The sequence below is a fragment of the Geotrypetes seraphini genome, chromosome 9 (genome assembly GCF_902459505.1).
Source record: "Geotrypetes seraphini chromosome 9, aGeoSer1.1, whole genome shotgun sequence".
Lineage (NCBI taxonomy): Eukaryota > Metazoa > Chordata > Amphibia > Gymnophiona > Dermophiidae > Geotrypetes > Geotrypetes seraphini.
In genome coordinates this window covers 6,333,349-6,354,129 of record NC_047092.1, presented here as the reverse complement: position 1 = coordinate 6,354,129, position 20,781 = coordinate 6,333,349, and the positions used below count along the sequence as shown (strand labels likewise).

At 40.4% G+C, this 20,781-nt stretch overlaps 1 protein-coding gene across 3 annotated transcripts in view; it reads right to left on the bottom strand.

The window, feature by feature from the left end:
* Positions 1 to 20,781, bottom strand: part of USP6NL (USP6 N-terminal like) — a 163,806-nt gene that overhangs the window by 74,752 nt on the left and 68,273 nt on the right. The window contains exon 1 of one of the 3 annotated variants that reach the window (XM_033957919.1): positions 16,506 to 16,575. The exons of the other annotated variants lie outside the window; for them this stretch is intronic. Within the exon in view, the coding sequence (XP_033813810.1) occupies positions 16,506 to 16,560 (55 nt within the window). The 5' untranslated portion in view covers positions 16,561 to 16,575. Of the gene's footprint in view, positions 1 to 16,505; positions 16,576 to 20,781 lie in introns of those variants that run through there. 3 annotated transcript variants of the gene reach the window in all.

The following is a 20,781-nucleotide window of genomic DNA, read 5'->3' as shown; positions in this document are numbered from 1 at the left end:
AACTGTGAATGAATTCAAAAATGCATGAGATAGACAAATGAGATACTTAAATAGAAAGACGATGAAAACGCAACATATTGATGTGTTCTCTTGGGCAAGAATAGTGGGGGCTGAGGTTGATGCCAGGCACAATTGCACGGTCTGTATCCCCCATATGGCAAGTGGCAAAGAAGAGTGGCCAAATTCAGCATGGGGGAACAGATGCTGATGCTGGACAGACTTGTATGGTCTGTCCCCTGCATGTGGTGAGAGACAGGTGAAAGTTAAACAACCACAGAGCAAGTAGAACTATGCAGCTTGGGAGGGAAGGCATCTTGACTGGTAAGCTGAATACTGTCAGCAATATACCATATATTATCTCCATGATATCTGGCTGCCTTTATGGTTGGCATGGTGTTGACTTCATAGCCAGCTTTTAAACATGGGTAACCTGGGCCTACATGGAGTGGTGGGCAAGGCTCTGTACCTTGTTGGGCAGACTGGATGGTCCGTGAGTGTCTTTTCTGCCATCATTTACTGTGTTACTGTGAATGTTGTTGGCATTTATACGCATACTCCTGCACATCGTGATAGATATTTTACAGAAGGTTCTGCATTCAGCAGAGCCTTTTATAAAATACACAGAAAAGTATCAGCAGCACCTCAGCTTTCATGTCCCGTTTCTCACCTACAAGCCCCATGCAAAATTGGGCTTTAAATGTACTTGCAGTAACATAAGGGTTGAACAAAAAATCCTTCTATACATGTGGATTCATAATTCATATAACACCACTTTTGTTAATGTTGTGAATCACACTAGAATCTTATGTAGATACGCTGTCACACAAATATATACACACTTCAATAGGTATTCTAGAGAGAAAACAGGGGTCTCAAGAGCTCACAGCCAGAAGCCTGAGATATACTTCAAAGCTAATGACTAATGCAGTGAGCTATCATCGGTCCCGTTTATGTTCTCTATACCAATGATTTGTGGTTATTTATATTTTCTTCTATTTCTATTTTGTTTTATTTTTATTCTTTTTTATCCTTTTCTTGAGACCCCTGTTTTCTCTCTAGAATACCTATTGAAGTGTGTATATATTTGTGTGACAGCGTATCTACATAAGATTCATAATTCATATGACATCCCCCCAAAATAAGCCCTAGTGCGTTTTTTGGGCTCCAAATTAATATGACAGTGTCTTAATTTGGGGGAAACACTGTTGTTACTATTCGCTTTGTAAGTTACATCCTATTTTTCTTTTTACCTTTACCTGCACATACATAACTTTTTTGGCATGACAATTTTACATGGGTTACGAAAGGAATCTGAATCTGTTGTCTACTACCCTACTTTATTCAGCTCGCCTATTTCCTGAACCACCTGTCTACGTATTCTCCAAAATGATGGCTCAGCAGTTCAGTTATAAAGAAACTTTACTGCCAGAGAAAGTCACTATCTAGCAGAAGTTTTGTCCCCAAATCAATTCTCTAAAGCAGTCTCTCAAATTTTTTTAGCTCCGGCACATTAAACGGAACAAACGTTTTTCGTGGCACACTAAACAGAGCAAATGTTTTTTGTGGCACATTGTAATTGAAATTATAAAATTGCAAAACTAACAAAATATTAAATTTGAGAGTTATTTAAAGTTCTTTAAGCTAAGAATCAGGGGGGGGGGGGGGAGTGTGGCGCAGTGGCTAAAGCTACAGCCGCAGTACCCTGACGTCAGGGGTTCAAACCCACACTGCTCCCTATGACTCTGGGCAAGTCACTCAATCCATCCATTGTCCCAGATACAGTGAGCCCACCAGGACAGACAAGGAAAATGCTCGAGTATCTGAATAAATTCATGTAAAGCATTCTGAGCCCCCTTGGGAGAACAGAATAAATAAATAATTGTAACAGTGAAATTAAAGTAGATAGAATTATTGTCCTTGGTCAGCAGGGCCTCACACAACCTCTCTCAGAACCAAATGCTCGCCTCCTCAATATATTACTATTTTTGGCTTTCAAAAATATACTGCATTCCTAGAAGAACTTATCCAATGTAGAATTTATGGTCTGGTGCAGAAAAACATCATTCCACTGGTGCATTTCTTAAAGTCTGGAGCTCTATTTTAGACCATTAGCAAATAGTAATTCAGAATATATTGCTCAACACATATATTGATCACTTTTTGTTGGTTTAATGTTAGTATGTGATGCTTGTTGAGTTTTCTCCTCCATGTTCACATGTATTTCTCCCGCTGATGTGTATGCTGACTCTGCTATGTACTACCTTCAAATATGTTATTACCATGATTTGTACAGTTAGTTTGTTAATTTATCTTATAAAATTAATAAAATATATCTTAATAATAAAAAAGTAGATAGAATTGCTAATCAATGTAATGGATGTGCTTGTTTTTGAGTGCAAATTAACTTAAAATGCAGCTCAGTAGTCAACAAGCAAACATGCATTTCATCATCCACCATCTGTAGTTTCTCTTTTTTATTTAATTTCTGTCAGAGCTGAAAATCCAAGTTTGCAAAGATAAGAAGATCCAAACAGTAAGAAAGTCTTGATTGCTCAAGTCAGGACAGCTACTGCATAAAAAAACTAAAATGACTTGCTGTTAGTTTTCAAGGACCAATCATGTCAAAGAATGACGCTTTTTTGGGCAGTTGCATCCTTATATACAGACGCTCATAACATTGACAGACTTGCACAAGCAACGTACATGTCATCTATTCTAGTGATACTTAAGGGAAGCTATTCGCCTCGCCTATTTCCTGAACCACCTGTCTACGCATTTTCCAAAATGATGGCTCAGCAGTTCAGTTATGAAGAAGCTTTACTGCCAGAGAAAGTCACTATTTAACAGAAGTTTTGTCCCCAAATCATTTGCTATTCAAAACCATGAACATTTGTATGTAAACTTTTGGTTCATATGTATGAATCCTGGAATGATTTGTTCAGTCATTCCTGGTTGAAGAAAAAGCCTATGCTGGCTCTCAGAAGAGGAAAATAAATGTTCACTCAGGGATACGGACTTCTTAAACCTACTCAGCAAAAAGCCAGTCAATGTGCTGGTCAGCAATCCAAATACAGTAATAACAGGAGTAATGCTCAGACACGACATCACCTCTAGAAGCAGTAATTACTGCAAACAGGTTGAACCTTCCATCCAGAAAGTTAGGGCTGGCTCTGCTATAATCAGCTGGAAGGAAGGAGGTAATTACAGGGGAGATGTCTTATGGTTCCACTTTTAGAAACTGCTACTTATTTTGTTACAGGTGCTTCTATAAGCTCACTTGAAATGTCAATATGCAACTTTTTATGGTTCCCTGTTTAGAAACTGGACGAAGGTCCAGAGAGTCAGACAAAAAAATTGGCCTCTGCTTCCCAAGATCCTCTCCCACAGCCCCTGTGAGCTAGACTGTCTGAAAGCTAATTTAAAAGAGTTGCTAGGAAGTTGTTCCTCTAATCCAGCATCCTGTCTTCAAAGCTAAATTCTGAATTCGGTTGTGCTCCCAATATTTTTTTTATTTATTCAATTTTCTATATCATTCACCCAGGGGAGCTCAGAATGGTTTACATTAATTTATTCAGGATTTTTTATTAATTTATTTGGATAAACTCCAAGATCAAAATTGGCGGAGCTCAAATCCTTTGGAAGAACTGGATTATTGCAGGCATTAGATCTCTAGATGATGTTATTTCAGAAGGTAAACTGCTGGAATTTTCACAATTGCAACATAGATTTGGTCTTAATAAAACACAAGGTTTTAAATGGTTGCAATTGAAGCAGGCCATTCAGGTTGGGTTCCCTGAATGGAAAACATTGAATAATCAATATAGTTTAAAGTTCTTATGTTTTCAAGCAGACTTCCTAGGACATCAAGCCGCACTGTGGTATAAATTAATATCTGGATATTTGAATAAAAAACCAAAAAATGGTCTAAGAGACATTTGGAACATTGAGATTAAGCATCAAATTAATGCATCTCAATGGCCACTAATTTGGTCTTGGAGAATGAGATGTACAGTGTCAGCATCTATGAGACAAACTTGGTTCTTTTTATTACATAGAGCTTTTTGGACCCCTACACGTTTGCAAAAATTAGACAGTTCTAAGTCCAATAAATTCTGGCACTGTAATCTGGAACCAGGGACGTTAGACCACTTACTGTATCATTGTCCCTATATTAAAAGTTTTTGGAATTCAATTTGGCCACAAATTAATAAATTGATGGAAAATCATATATCAATATCATATGATACAATATTATTTGGAATGATGATGAGAAAAAAAAGTCAAATTTCACCAGAAAATAATAAGCTTTTATTAATTATGACACGGGTTGCCATTCAACATATAACCAATAATTGGAAGAATTATAACAATCTAAATTATACATTTTGGTGGAATACAATATGTCATATATTTAAAATGGAAAGAACAATAGCAATACAAAGAGGGACATATACAAAATTTATAAAAATATGGGGGCCATTGACAAAATATTGTAATGAATAAATAGCAGAATTTTTCTTCTTCTTTTCTTCTTTTAAATATGATTTTTGTGACACACATAAAGGGGGGTACTGAAAATAACTTTATACATAATATGTTATAATATATTATACAATATATAATGTATGAATATAAGTAATAGAAGGGTAGGGGGAGGGAGAGGGAGAAAAATATACTTAGAATATAATGTATTAGATATAAAAGTGATATTGTATATTTATCAATTGTATTTTATTATATTGTACACTTTATGTAAAATTTGAAAATAAAAAATAATATATAAAAAAAAATTTATTCAGGTTCTCAAGCATTTTTCCCTGTCTGTCCTGGTGGGCTCACAATCTTTCTAATATACCTGTGGCAATGGGGGGATTAAGTAACTTGCCCAGGGTCACAAGGAGCAGCCTGGGTTTGAACCCACAACTTCAGGGTGTTGAGGCTGGAGCTTTAACCTTTAGTTCTCAGATCCTTCCTGAGAGCTCCAGCTTCACCTGTGTCCTTCCTATGGCTTCTCCCCAATTTCTGCTGTCATTCAGTCTTCTGCTCCTTGCATCAGCTTCATCCCATGGCCTTGCTGTGGCCCTTCAGATTCTACCCTCCAGCCTCCAACTCCCGCCCCAAGTCCAACTAGCCAATACAATCCCTATCAAGTTTAGGTTCCCTACCATGCAGAAAAAAGATCTAAACTGATTTTACTTGCTGGATGTTGAAACAGGAAAAAACAGGACCATATATCCACATATGCCCAGTCCCTCCTGCTGGAACCCCCCCTGAAAACTTGCCCCCCCCCCTACCATTTTCTTGTACGCCGGCAAGAGGGATGCTTACTCCCTTCGGGATGCATCGGGGATGGGCCTAAGGCCCTGATTGGACCAGGTGCCTAAGGTCCCTCCCATAGGAGGGGTCTTAGGCACCTGGGCTAAATGGAGTTTTAGGCCTCCCTCCCAGTGCATTCTGGGATGCACAGGGAATGGCCTAGGACTTCGATTAGCCAGATGCCTTAATCCACTCCCATGGAGGATAGCCTAAGGGATCTGGCCAACCAGAATCTTAGGCCTCCCTCCCAGTCTCTTTCAACTGAAAGGAAACTCTGGAATAAGGGGCATAGGATGAAGGTGAAAGGGGACAGTCTCATAAGTATTACATTACATTACATTAGTGATTTCTATTCCGCCAATACCTTGCGGTTCAAGGAGGATTACATAAAAGTTTTCAGAAATTACATAAAAAGTTTACAGGAATAGCATAAGAGATGTATAAGTATCCTCAAAAATACTTTTTATGAAAAGGGTGGTGAATGCTTGGAACGGCCTCCTGGTGGAGGTGATGGAGACAAAGGGCCTGATTCTATAAATAGCACCTAGTGATGTCAGCACAGTTGTCAATCAACCACTAGGAACCATTCACAGAATCGCACCTAGCAACTCATCACTAGGCATTCTAAAGGTAGGCACCACTCCATTAGGTCAGGTTTTCACTGGCCTAATTTACCGGCACCTACGTTGGTCACCTAACGATGCCTGCCCCTAACCATGCCTTTTTCAGATAGGCGTCAATAGATGTCCTTAGGCATGGGAGGGCACCTCCACTTAGGTGATATTAGGAATCCTAAGAATTCAGCGCAAAGCTCTTATATTGTTTAGTTTTTAAGGGGTTTTTTTTGATTGGCTGAAAACCAGTGTGATCAATTTCGTAGATTAAGTCAATTTAAAAAAAAATATTCCATGAAGGTCTCAAATTTAGGTGCCACTAGGTGGCCACAATTAGATAAAGTACGTTGGGAAAGGAAGGGATAGTAGATGGCGTGGTTACACAGATATATAGGCCATATGGTCTTTATCTGCTTTCATTTCTGTACTTTTATTAAACAGAAACTTGGGCGCTTGAGCAAGCATTAACCTGTAATCTTAAAGCTCTTACTATAATAATAGCAGCTTTATTTATATCCCGTCATACCTTTTTAGTTCAAGTCAGTGTACAAGAGGAGCTGTAGGATAGTGAGGTGGCATTACATCAGTTAGATTTGGGAAGGAGTGGAAGAAAATGCAGTTCCTTTCTGAAACTGAGATTTTAGTTTGTAAACCACGTAAGATCAGTGGTCTCCAACTCAAATCCTTTGCAGGGCCACATTTTGAATTTGTAGGTACAGAAAAAAATAGTTAATGTCTTATTAAAGAAATGACAATTTTGCATGAGGTAAAACTCTTTATAAATCTTTCCTTTTGGCTAAGTCTTAATAATTGTCATTTATAGCCAAAGAGACATATGATCAAGAAATTGTTTTAGTTTACTTTTGTGATTATGAGAAACATACCGAGGGCTTCAAAATAGTACCTGGTGGGCCGCGAGTTTCAGACCACTGACTTAGACCCACTTGATTGGACAAGGCATTATAGAAGTTTTAATAAACTATAAACTCTGCTTCCTTACAAGGTTAGTGCAAAACAAGATGATCAATGACCACCAATCAGATGACTCCCATGGATTTCCATGAAGGGCTGCCCTCTTGGCTAATTATATCCTTATTGAGAAGGTCTACATGCGTAAAGCTGTTCAAGAAAACACAGCCTTCCAAGCTTGTAAGGCACTATAACAAACACTAAGTTGGTCCATTTTGATTTTCTTCCCATCTCATATCAACTCACATAGGAAAAACAGTAGTAACGGGTAAAAAGGGGAGGGGACTTGCTATACTGCTTTTTCTGTGTGGCCACAATCAAGTGGTTTTTAGACAGGTGCCTATTTTGTATCCGGGATATGCCTCTCAATCTACTGTAACTTCTTTATTCTGCTGTGGTTTCTATTTCAGCTTCATGATCTCGAAATGATCTTGTGATGTATTGTTATATATTGTGAATGTCCTTTTGTACCCAGTTCTGAGCTCCCGGAAATCGAAGCAAATAAACAAATTAAGTGACCTACCTGCCCAGTGTTCCAAGGAGGTGAAGCGGGAATTGAACTCACCACCTCAGGGTGCTGAGACAGCTGTTCTAACTACTAGGCCACTCCTCCACTCCCACCTATCAATCAATTGAAGGGAGATGCCATGAAATCTAGCAGTGGGATCTCAAGCCCCCAGCACACACAGAGAGATTTCCTAGTTTAATTACAACTCTAGGCAGCATCTGGTCGAACAGTTTGTCTGTTAATTCATCTCCCCTACTTCATGAATTGCTAATAAACTGAAAAGATCTCTCCGTCTACAAAAGCATACTGTTTGAACCATCGAAGGACTCTTGCTCTAAGTGGATTGCTATTGTAAAGTATGCTCATTTTAGACAAGGCTTGTAGTCATAGCTGGTAGACAATGGCCCTATGAACCCTGAAACTCTGAGTCAGACACATCAGAATGCAGTAATGCTTTAGCTAGAAAGTAGGAGTGTTGTGACACTATATGACCAAGAATATTTCGCTACTACTACATATATGTTTCAAAAACAGTTTTCACTCAGTTTACTTTAACTCAATGTCTCGCAAACTTTATGAGCCATGACACACTAAACTGGAGGGCACAGCTCGAGGGCACCCAGAAATGCAGAGGTCACCACATCAACGTCCACATATGTGTGGAGGCCCTCAAGACAAAGCCCTGAGCCACCAGTGGGGGGTGCGGAAAGGAGAAGCGCTGGCGGCTGACTGCCTACAGGATGCATCTCTCGTCGCGAGATGCACATCCTGTAGGCAGTCAGCTGGCACCTCGCCTCTTCCCCGACGTCTCACGGCACACTAGTATGCCATGGCACACTGTTTGCGATACACTGCTCTAACTATAAGAACACGAAAGACCAGCTAGTCCAATACCTTGTTTCCAACAGAAGTCAGCTCAGGTCACAAGTGCCTGGCAGAATCCCAAAGAGTAGTAGGATTTTGAGTACCAACCACAAAGGAACACAAGAAAAGCACAAAGGGCCTTCTAGTTCCTTACAATTCTACTTTAATGATGGACCTGGCACGGGCTGTGTTTTGGTGTCTCCGCCTGTGTCAAGGGTCAGAAAGTATTGAGTGGAAGGCGACAGAGAGCAGTGATCAATAGAGATCGCTCTGAGGAAAGGGATGTTACCAGTGATGTGCCTCAAGGTTCTGTTCTTGGGCCTGTTCTTTTTAACATTTTTATAAGCGATATTGCTGAAGGGCTGTCAGATTTGCCTCTTTGCGGATGATACCAACATTTTAAATAGAGAAGACACCCCGGATGCTGTGAATAACAGGAAGAAAGACCTAATGAAGCCTGAAGAATGTCTGAAATTTGGCAGATTTAATGCTAATGCAAGGTCATACATTTGGGCTGCAAAAATCCGAAGGAAAGGTACAGTTTAGGGGGTGAAGAATTTATGTGTGGAGTGTGTGGCGCAGTGGTTGGATCTACAGCCTCAGCACCCTGGGGTTGTGGGTTCAAAACCCCGCGCTGCTCCTTGTGACCCTGGGCAAGTCACTCAGTCCTCCATAGCCCCAGGTATGTTAGATAGATTGTGAGCCCACCGGGACAGATAGGGAAAATGCTTGAGTACCTGATTGTAAAAACCACTTAGATAATCTTGATAAGCGGTATATCAAAATCCTAATAAACTTAATAATAATGTGCACGACAGAAAAGTGGGACTTGGGTGTGATTGTATGTGATGATTTTAAGGTGGACAAACAGGTTGAAAAGGTGATGGTGAAAGCTAGAATGATGCTAGGGTGCATAGGGAGAGGTAAGGCCAGTAGGAAAAAGGAGGTATTGATGCTTCTCTATAAAAGACTCTGGTGAGACCTCATTTAGAATAGTGTGTGCAGTTCTGGAGACCACACCTTCAAAAAGATATAAAAAAGATGGAGTTGGTCTAGAGCAGTGTTTTTCAACCTTTTTACACCTATGGACTGGCAGAAATAAAAGAATTATTCTGTGGACCGGAATCGGCCTGTGGACCGGAAGTTGAAGACCACTGGGCTAAGTCGTGGGCCAGTCTGCGCCCATCTCTACCCAATCTCCACCCCAGACCCTGCCCCCATAATAGTACTAATTGCACCTTGCATGTCCCGTGCCTCATCTGGAAGCCTTCCCTCTGACGTTGCAACGTCAGAAAGAAGGCTTCCGGTTCAGGCGCAGGATGCCCATAGGAGCCACTGCCCGTGGCTTTGTGCACTGAAGGAGCTTGCTCAAAGATAACGCCGCATTGATCGCATCGTGGACTGGCGGTTGAAGAACACCGTTTTGGACCTGATGCACGTGCTGGCCCTGTGTACCGGCAGGAAATTTCTGTGGACCAGCACTGGTCCATGGACCAGTTGTTTAAGAACACTGGTCTAGAGGAAGGCTACTGAAATTGTGTGTGGTCTTCATCATAAGGCGTATGGGGACAGACTTAAAGATCTCAATATGTATACTTTGGAGGAAAGACGGGAGAGGGGAGATATGATAGACACATTTAAATACCTATGTGACTTAAATGCGCATGAGTCGAGTCTCTTTCATTTGAAAGGAAGCTCTGAATTGAGAGGACATAGGATGAAATTAAGAGGTGATAGGCTCACGAGTAATCTAAAGAAATTTTTTACAGAAAAGATGGTAGATGCATGGAACAGTCTCCCAGAAGAGATGATGGAAAGACTGTCTGAATTCAAGAAATCAAGAGGCACGCGAGATCTCACAGAGAGAGAAAGAAATAATGAGCAGACTGGATGGGCCCTTTGGCCTTTATCTGTCATCATGTTTCTGCCCTGCATGCTTCTCTCTGTCCCATCCAGCTAGGAACAAAAGACGAAGTGATGTCAGCAAGACAGGAAGCGGCAGAGAGACGCCCGCAGGGCTGCAGCAGTTGACAAATATGAATTGCTACAGCCACTGGCGACACCATTCCTAAAACTGAAAAATTCCAAAATCCAAAATGTCTCTGGTCATAGAAACATAGAAAGATGACGGCAGAAAAGGGCTATAGCCTATCAAGTTGCCCACTCACTGACCCACCCCGTTAAGTCTGAGTGCTAATGACCTAGATCCTTGACTCGACTTCCGTAGGGATCCAACATGGATGTCCCATTTATTCTTAAAGTCAAGCACGCTGGTGGCTTCGATCACCTGCACTGGAAGCTTGTTCCAGTGATCCACCACTCTTTCCGTGAAGAAATACTTTCTGGTGTCACCATTAAATTTCCCTCCTCTGAGTTTGTGCGGATGCCGTCCTCCACCTCGACACGTCCTGTGATGTATTTAAATGTTTCAATCATGTCTCCCCTTTCCCTGCGCTCTTCCAGAGTGTAGAGCTGCAATTTGTTTAGTCTTTCTTCGTACGAGAGACCCTTGAGCCCGGAGATCATCCTAGTGGCCATCCGCTGAACCGACTCAGCTCTAAGCACGTCTTTACGGTAGTGTGGTCTCCAGAATTGCACACAGTATTCCAGATGAGTATTCCATGGTTCTGTAGAGTGGCATTAGAACCTCAGGTTTCCGGCTGACGAAGCTTCTATTGATACATCCCATCATTTGCCTTGCCTTGGATGAGGCCTTCTCCACTTGTTTGGCAGCCTTCATGTCTGCACTGATGATTACTCCCAAATCAACTTCTGAAGTCCTGACTAATGTTTCTCCATTTAAGGTGTAAGTTCTGCATGGATTTCCGCTATCGAGGTGCATGACCTTACATTTCTTAGCGTTGAAGCCCAGCTGCCATGTCGAGGACCAGTTTTCCAACGTAAGCAGATCCTGCATCATACTATCCTGCAGATTGCTTTCACTTACTATATTACATAGTTTGGCGTCATCGGCGAACTATGTTACTTTACCCTGAAGCCCACTGGTCAAGTCCCTTATGAATATGTTAAAAAGCAATGGACCAAGGACCGAGCCCTGCGGCACTCCGCTGGTCACCTACGATGTCTCAGAGAGGGTGCCGTTGACCACTACCTTCTGAAGTCTTCCGCTCAGCCAATCATCGACCCATACAGTTAGTGTCTCACCTAACCCCATCGATTTCATCTTGTTTAATAGCGTTTCGGATAAAGGATCTGTCAACTTCTTTTTCCACAGCTAGGCCTAGAGTTGTAACCTGAATGTAATTTACTGCAGTTTTGATAAGATCTAATTAACATTATTTATTCTGAAATGTTGGTATGATTTTTTTTTAATCTAAATTTTGTTTCATACTTATCAATATTAGAGAGATGCATAATTAATATCACAGTATTCGAATATGTTATCAGTACAGCAGACCCTCAATATTCGTGGGAGTTAGGGGCAGAGCTGACCCGCGAATATTGAAAATTTGCGAATAACTTTTGGGCTGGCTCTGATCACCCCCACCTCCCTCCTGCCTCCCTCTTTAAGTTGATTACTGTATTTTTCGCTCCATAAGAAGCACCTCACCATAAGATACACCACAGATTTAGAGAAGGAAACCAAGAAAAAAACCCATTTTGAACCAAATTGTACTAATATATACCCGACACCTTTAAATTCCATCCCAGCCCCCCCGGCAGTACTTTTAAATTGTAGAGGTCGGTTGACGGCTGCCTGCTGTTTGTGAGGGCCCGCAGCACCCAAGCGCGTTAATGCCTGGGCCCGCGCCACTTCTTAATTGTACTAGTCGCTGATGCTTCGCTGGACGGCTGCCTGCTTATTACTAGCATGTTGGGGCCAGTGGCGCAAAAGCGTGCTGCTGTGTAGGCGTGAGCCACTTCTGAATGGCTGCCTCAGTTCTCGTGAGGAACTAGCGAGCCTCAATAATAAACATAATACATACACTTAGCACAAACTTTGCTGACTACAGGAAAGGAGGGGGAAGGGAACAACAAGGTCTGAAAACTAACATTGATGGAAGTAAACATAAGAGTTCTTAAAAGGTCAACTAAATCTGAGGAGCCGATGACTTTATCTAGATAGGAAAGAAGCAAATCTCCTTTAGGAGACATTGTTGGGACTTAGCAGATTATTAAGTTCTAGCATTTCTTTTGGACCTTATTATCTTATCTACCCTTTACTAGGGCTGCAATTTATTAAGGCAGAACTGGTGGAGATCACGTCCCAAAGCTGGTCTAAAGGTTAAAGGAAAAATCTCACATCATATTCTGTACAGGTTATTTTGATATTTAGAGGGAAACAATATTTATTCGTATAGAAATAATGTCAAAGAATACATCTTAATTAGACCTACGAGTAGGTCGTAAATTTATCTTCTTTTTTCTATGATCATTTCTGCCTTTATATCCCTTTTTTTTCCTCTTTTGTGTTCCCACCATATGTGTTCTTCCCTAAATGTTTCTTCTCTTTCTTTAAAGATTGTAGTTCATCCCCCTCTGTATCAGTTATGTATTAGAACGTATATAATTTGTATTCAATTGTATAAAAAATGTTTTGTCCCCTATTTTTTTTTAATGTTATACGCATTGAAGTATATGATATTGCGTATACAACAAACCTTAATAAAACTTGAAACCCTATTCTTCATTTATGCGGTTTACAAAATTACATGCATACATATTAAAAATGCTAAACATGTTTAAACAAGACAAACACAATGAAACATTAATTAACGATATCATTATTAAAACCTTCTTTTAAATTCATCCTACAAGATGGAAAGACAAAATCCCATAAAAACATTTAGGGCTCCTTTTACTAAGCTACAACAGCGTTTTTAGCGCACGCAGGATTTTAGCACGCGCTAAACCCGCGTTATGCGGCTAGAACTAACGCCAGCTCAATGCTGGTGTTAAGGTCTAGCGCGCACGGCAATTCAGCGCGTGCTAAGTGCGAGCTAAAACTGCTATCGCAGCTTAGTAAAAGGAGCCCTTCTTGTTTGTTGTAAGCTTGTACATACAAAAAAATATCAAGGATGCGCCATCTGCGTGTTTCTGATGTTTAAGAAAAAAATAACAAACTAAATGGTGCCAAGGAGGACACAGTTGAGTCCTGGGCTTAGTGCCCGTTTCATGGGTCAGCCAAGGCTGTGGACAGAGCAGTGAAAGCACAGAAAACCCCACAGAAGGGGCCAGCCATTGCACAAGATCTACTGACTGGCTTAAAGCTGCTTTTGTATCCAGTGTGTGGTAATGGTTGGAAGGCATGAGGAGGAGGGGAGGGAACTTCCTTTCCACTGAAAGGGGCCTGCCTCTTATCATATAAGCCTTGAAGTGCTTGGAATCGCTGGAGAATACAGGCTCTGCTTGGATTTAACAGTGGTGCTTCAATCTGAGCCATTCGGAGCAGTAAAATGAGCAATAAAACGGTGAGGAGCCCTTAGGCTTTTACACTCCGATTCTGGTAGCTGGCTGCGACCTCACCTGGAGTATTGCGTTCAATTCTGGTCTTCTTATCTTAAGATATAGCGGCACTAGAAAAGGTTCAAAGAAGAGCGACCAAGATGATAAAGGGGATGGAACTCCTCTTATATGAGGAACGACTAAAGAGGTTAGGGCTCTTCAGCTTGGGAAAAAAGACAGCTGAGGAGAGATGTGATTGAAGTCTAGAAAATCCTGAATGGAGTAGAACGGGTACAAGTGGATCAATTTTTCACTCAAGTCAAAAATTACAAAGACTAGGGGGACACTCGATGAAGTTACAGGGAAATACTTTCAAAAACAATAGGAGGAAATTGTTTTTCACTCAGAGAATAGGTAAGCTCTGGAACACATTTCCAGAGGTTGTGGTAAGAGCAGATAGCATAGCTGGTTTTAAGAAAGGTTTGGACTATTTCCTGGAAGAAAAGTCCATAGTCTGTTATGGGAAGCCACTGCTTGCCCTAGATCGGTAACATGGAATGTTGCTATTCTGGGTTTTTGCCAGGTATTAGTGACCTGGATTGGCCACCGTGAGGATGGGCTACTGGGCTTGATGGACCACTGGTCTGACCCAGTAAAGCTATTCTTATGTTCTTTGCCTGGGAACTGTTTCTTTAGGGGGAAGGGGAATACACTGGCTATCCTCTTGTCAGGAGGTGAGGGAGGGCCAAGTTCACCAACTGCTTGAGTGAGACAACACGTAGGCTATCTGAGGAAAGGGAGGTGAGGCTGGCTGGTTGAGAGACACCAGATTAGTGGGAGGGGTTGGGGAGAACAGGCTGTCTTTGTAGTGGGTGACTGCCTATCTTGGCAAGAAGAGGGTACGTGAATGTGTGTTGGGGAGAAACTGCTTGAGTACCTGAATAAATGCATGTAAACCGTTCTGAGCTCCCTTGGGAGAACAGTATAGAAAATGGAATAAATAAATAAATGATGGCAGTAAAGGGCCTGGGTGGTCCATCTAGTCTGCCCAACAGTCACATTTATTTTTCGGGCGATATAAAAACCAATATAAGATGTTTTTCCCCTCTCCCCTGGTGCAAACAAGACCTATACTTAGACTATATGAATGTGGTCAAAAAAGTGCTTTCTTGCTCCTGATCCATACTGCCAGCAGAAGTTTTCCCAGCTTTGGCCACACTACCCCACCACTGGAGATACCATCCAAGCTAACTCCAGCCTATTCTGATCTGTCTTACCACATACTGGACCCTGACCGTAGAGAGCATGGGGTTTATGACTTTTTTTCCTGGATTTTTATTCATCAGTTCATGAAGCCTGTATCAGTAGCATGGAATATTGCTACTCCTTGGGACACCGTGAGAATGGGCTACTGGGCTTGATGGACCATTGGTCTGACCCAGTAAGGCTTAGCAACAAGAATTAGCAGTTCCAAGTTTTAATGAGGCTCTAAAAATTGATAAAATAAAATTCCCCAAAACCAAGACATGAAATGAACTCAACCATTCCTTGATCTTAGGTATATATCAATAAATGGAAATAATAGCACTGTTTATACCTCCTTACAATCAAAAATATATCAAGGCGATTTACAATACAGATAATTACAAACAACCAAGCAAAAATATAATTTTACAAGAAATAAAAGAAGGGAAAATGTTAATTACACAACAATTCATATCCTTAAAACAATACAATTAACATAGAGATACATTAGATTGGCTTAACCCAAAAGGACTGCTCACAGGTTAAAAAAGGGGGCTCCTAAGGTGGGTTAGCGTTTTTAGCAGCGCATGCTTGCCGAAAAATTACTGCCTGCCTAAAAGGAGGTAGCGGCTAGCGCACGTGGCATTTTAGTGCACGCTAAGCGTGAGCTAAAACCGCAAGAGCGCCTTTGTAAAAAGAGCCCAAAGTTTAATTTTAAAACAACTGTCTAACTTTTTAAAAGAAATGCAAATCTACCTAAAAAAATTTTCTAGATGGTCTTCAGGCTGTTCGGCAACAGGGCTGCTGTTTGATGCTAGCAACTGGGCACGTATCACAGCCAACAAGGCAAATAAATAGAAATAAAACAGAACAAATGAAGAAAATAAGGTGATACTTTTTTATATTGGACTAAACACACATTCAAAGGCAATACCTTTTTCTTCAGATCAGAAATGATTAAATGATGAAACAAATAAAAATATATAAGGAAAACATAAAAGCACTTCAGTGATAGTCTCAAGAGGAAAGGTGAGGGGGTGAAAAACCGGCAGCATTTCTGATTTGAAGGTGGTATTGCCTTCCAAAACTAATCAAAAATGTATTTAGCCCAATAAAAAAAGGTATCATCTTATATTCTATTTTATTTTTATTCCATTTTATTTCTATTTGTGTCATAATCTGAGAAAAGGGACCACCAAGTCTTAGAAATTGAGTTAAGTAATCAAGAAGTTGGATTCAAATGCAACAAACCACATCTATCTATCATTTCATTTGCCAGAGATATATAGCAAAACTTTTAGTTCTAAATAGAAGCCAACTGAAATTGTTGCCTCATTTCTCAGGTGAGAGTGCACTTTTCTTAGATTGCAACCCATTTATTCTTTAAAAGTGGACTAACATGACCATCACCACAGCAGCTCCTACCAGCCAAAAAGATCATCTGAGCTTGGCACCATGGAGATGTGCTGTCAAGGGATTGGGGGTTATAAAAAATGGAAGGTATAGTACAACTTTCAATATTTCTTCCATCTCCATCATTTCATATTTATATCACAAAGTTATTAAGAAAAGATTCACTTTACCCTTCTTTTGGTTCCCACATGAGTCCTGGATATTAAGCAGAGCTTTAGTCCGCATGGAGAACAGAATTAGTTACAAGATCATACCACTGCTAAATTCTTCTTTCTTCCACTTGTAATGAGGATTGCTGCCTTGTGCTTCCCTCAGTTCCAAGCACACACTATCCTACACAAATTACACAGTCATCCAAACGAAAACAAAGGCTGCCTGTTACGGGGTAACCACAGACTCGCATTAGAAGCAAGAGCTCTTCACTTCAGCCTACATACCAGAATTCCACTGCACAAGGAGGATGGGAAACAAACAAGTCCATGTGTAGCTAGAGAATCTATCGCATTGTTATCTGCATTCACCAGAATATTCCAGAACATTTCACTCAGGCTCAATATCGCCGAGCACCATGGAATCATTCTTGCTTAAACCTAATTCTGCATCTTTTCAAGATAACCTGAAATCAATGCAAATCGGGGAAATAAAAAGAGGAGCATTGTGGGTTCCTGAGATTTATTACTTAATCTATGATCCCCAAAATGAGCAAAGTTAGAACCCTTTGAGATAGTAAGCTTTCAGACGCTAACTTTCAGACCAAAGTTAAGGAGGCTGCATTCCTCCAAGCAACACCTAGGTTCAAATGCAGAAAGATTTTACCAAAGATCACAACAAAAACCGTAATGGAATGGCAGAGATTTTCAAGGAAACAATGTTGTTGATCTGCAGGAATTTGACACCAACTCTGAGTTGAGAGAAGACATGATAGAGAACATAAGAATAGCCTTTCTGGGTCAGACCAATGGTCCATCAAGCCCAGTAGTCCATTCTCACGGTGGCCAATCCAGGTCACTAGTACCTGGCCAAAACCCAAGGTTTAGCAATATTCCATGCTACCAATACAAGGCAAGCAATGACTTCCCCCGTGTCCATTATTGTTGAAACACAGCTGGGTCTGTTGTTCAGCAGAAAGATGTGGGAAGGGTGCTCTATATTTATATCCCATCCTCCCCAAAGAGCTCAGAACGAGTTATAGTTTACAGTCACAGTGTTTCAATAAAAGGTTTATATAGTGTATTGCAATATATCTTCATACAGGATTACTTACTGATATTGGTGAAGGGTTGAGAGCGTGACTAGTCAAAAAGGTAGGTTGTTATGGCTTTTATAAAGTTAAAAAGTCCTTTAAGGACTCTGATGTGAGGAAAAAGGCTGTTCCACAGGTGTGGTAAGAAATGGGAATAGGATCATTTCCAGGCTCACTGGAGTTGGAGGGAGTATCCGGATGGTGTATGTAAGCGTTTTTCATCTTGTAAGCATAGCGTTCTCTTTGGAGTGTAGAGAGGAAGTTTGTCTGAAAAGTATTTGGGTGTCATGTTGTAGAGGGATTTATATACCAACACTAGGCCTTTGAAAATGCAGCATTTGGTTATAGGCAGCCAGTGGGCTTATATCAGTGCTGGAGAGACTTGGCCATGGGCTCGTAGGTTTTTCAGTAGTCTTATTGCTTCATTTTGAACTTGCTGTTGTCGTTTAGTGTTTTTTTTCTGTAAGACCATTGAATAAAGCATTGCAGTAATCCAGACATGTAAAGACAAAGGCATGGAGTAGTTAGGTGAAGTCTTGTTCTGTGAAGTAGTTTCTTATCTTTCAGAGTTGGCGGAGGTAGTAGAAGGATGAAGAGGCTACTTGTGAGATGCCTTTGGAGATAGGTTTGAATCAAGAAAAATTCCTAGGCTACGTACTTTGTCTTTTGCCATCAAAGTAGTTGATTCCCAGGTTAGGAAAGGGCGGGTGTAGAAGCATTTTTCTTTCCTAATCTATAACAAGAGGTTTTCTTGGATGTTTACATAATTTCTCTTTAAACAAAAACATTTTTAACAAAATGAAAATATTAGGAAAAGTATTATCGTTTATTGTACTTTATATTACCACCCTTTTTGCCACGTAAGTCAAGGTGGTTTACAGTTAAAATAATAATAAATTAAAAGGAAAACATTAAAAAAGAAGACAGTTACAATCATTCAGAGCCTATTCATACTCTGATTCCTCAAGAGAAAACCCCAATTCAGTGATGATGCTGAACTACTGTAATAACAAGCGACAGCCTTTTCACACTGAACGGAAAGTGTGATATGTCTGTTCTAATCTTAAATTCTGAGGAAGCAAATTCCATATCATAGGTGCAATTGCAAAGAAGTCTGAGTTTCGTGTCAACTCCCAGTTTGGTTTTGATTATAATGTACGTTTAGGAGTATATGAAAGGATTCCAGTATGTAGGACTTTAAGTATCTTAAATTGAACTCTAAATTGTATTGAGAGCCAATGTAGTTTTTTTTAATAAAGGAGTGTCCTTTACACAATATTCTTGCTGTAGTAATTTGAGGACTGGAAATCACCTTGGGTTTCATTTTAAAACACGAACGTACTTCATTTCTCTACCTTTCCTTAGGCATGCAGTCTACATTCTCATCAACTACCCAGTGACCTTTAATTCTCATCTATCAGCTGACCCGCATCCCAGAAATTGTTTGCTTAACCTATGTTCAGATAATCTATTTTTAACAGAGAATGCATAATGTTTTCCAAACAAACCTCATAAAATAAATTCCTTTGCTTGGGTAGTAGCCATTGACCCAGTAGCTTGGTCTTACTATGTAAACAGTTTTCTTTTAAAATTTCTGCTCAGCCTCCTCAAGAATTTCCAATGGGAAGAATGGATTCCTACGAGGGGCTGCTGAAACGTTCTCAGCCCAAACAACTTCCTAAATTCTGAGCGTTATTTTGCCACTGTAGCTGAAGAGAGTGTTATTTTATTTTGCAAAGTGCCAATTTGCAGAATCATAATGCTATGTTTTAATATTGTTTCAGATCATTGATTGAACCACGTCAACAAAAAGTGTGGAATTTTCAAGTGTGGAACTCCGAGCAGTCATGAAGAAGATAAACTCCAAAGGAAATCCATGAATGTATGACGCAAACAAACATCGAATGACAAATGCCATCATACTCCACAGTGAAAAAGTGGTGTACAAACTTTCAGCATGGAAATTTCGAAACTGACGATGCAGAAAGGTCTGGGAGGCCTCAAAAGGTATCAACTCCTGAAATTGTTGACAATGTCCATGACCTGATTTTAGCAGATCGGCGAATATTAGCTAAAACAATTGCTGAGACACTAAAGACATCCAGGGAACATACTGGGTGCATAATCCACGAGCAGCTGGTTATGCAGAAGCTGTCAGCCAAGTGGGTGCCCAAATGTTTGAATGCTGGCAAGAAATTATGTCAAGTAGACACTTCCTGAGCTGGTGCCAACTTTACTGTTGATGAAACATGAACCATAGAAACATGATGGTAGATAAAGGCCAAATGGCCCAATTCAGTCTGCCCATCTGCAGTAACCATCATCTCTTCCTCTCTCTAAGAGATCCTACATGCCTAGCCCACTCTTTCTTGAATTCAAACTAGAGAATGACATGGTGACCAAATTCATCACTGTTCCCGTCCCCGCGGATAACCGCGAGAAACCATCTTCATGTCATTTTTTAAGGAGAGAGGGAAGAATCAGAGTATAATTTGGCACAACCACTGACCCGCAAGCTTTGCTTTGAAGAATGCTGGTGTAGAAGGACCGAAGTTGAAATAGACACTAGAAAATGACATGGGATTATTTCCCGCGGTTATCCGCGGGGACGGGAACGGTGATGAATTTTGTCACCGTGTCATTCTCTAATTCAGACACAGTCTGTCTCTACCACCTCTTCCGGGAGACTGTTCCAAGCATCTACCACCCTTTCTGTAAATCCTGAGACAAAACAACCAACTTACCCTTATCTTTCAACTCATTCTGCATTCACTCAATGGTATTTAAGTGTATAAGCAATATTAATGAATATTTTAAGGATATGCACAGTCTGCCTGTCTTTACCAGTTTCAGAATTGTTTGGTTAAGTGGGAGATCTTTAGACAAAAACCTTTTCACACATAATACAAACCAGAATTTTTTTTATTTATTTTTTAAATGAAAACGTGGATGCCTAATGGGATTTTGTATCCCAGATGCATGATTTTAGACTTATTGCAGTAAGTCTTCATTTATTTTCAAATCCCCTTTCAAATTTTCTAGCACTCCCAATGGTTCTAACCTATTACTGTTTTTTTCCTCTCTCTTTAAACAGATTTGCAAAGTAAAGCTATTGAAAAAGCAAACAGCCTTAACATTAACAGTAAGCCCAGAACTCGCTCATGGATCATGTTACCTTCTTCACAATGGACTCCACTGACTAC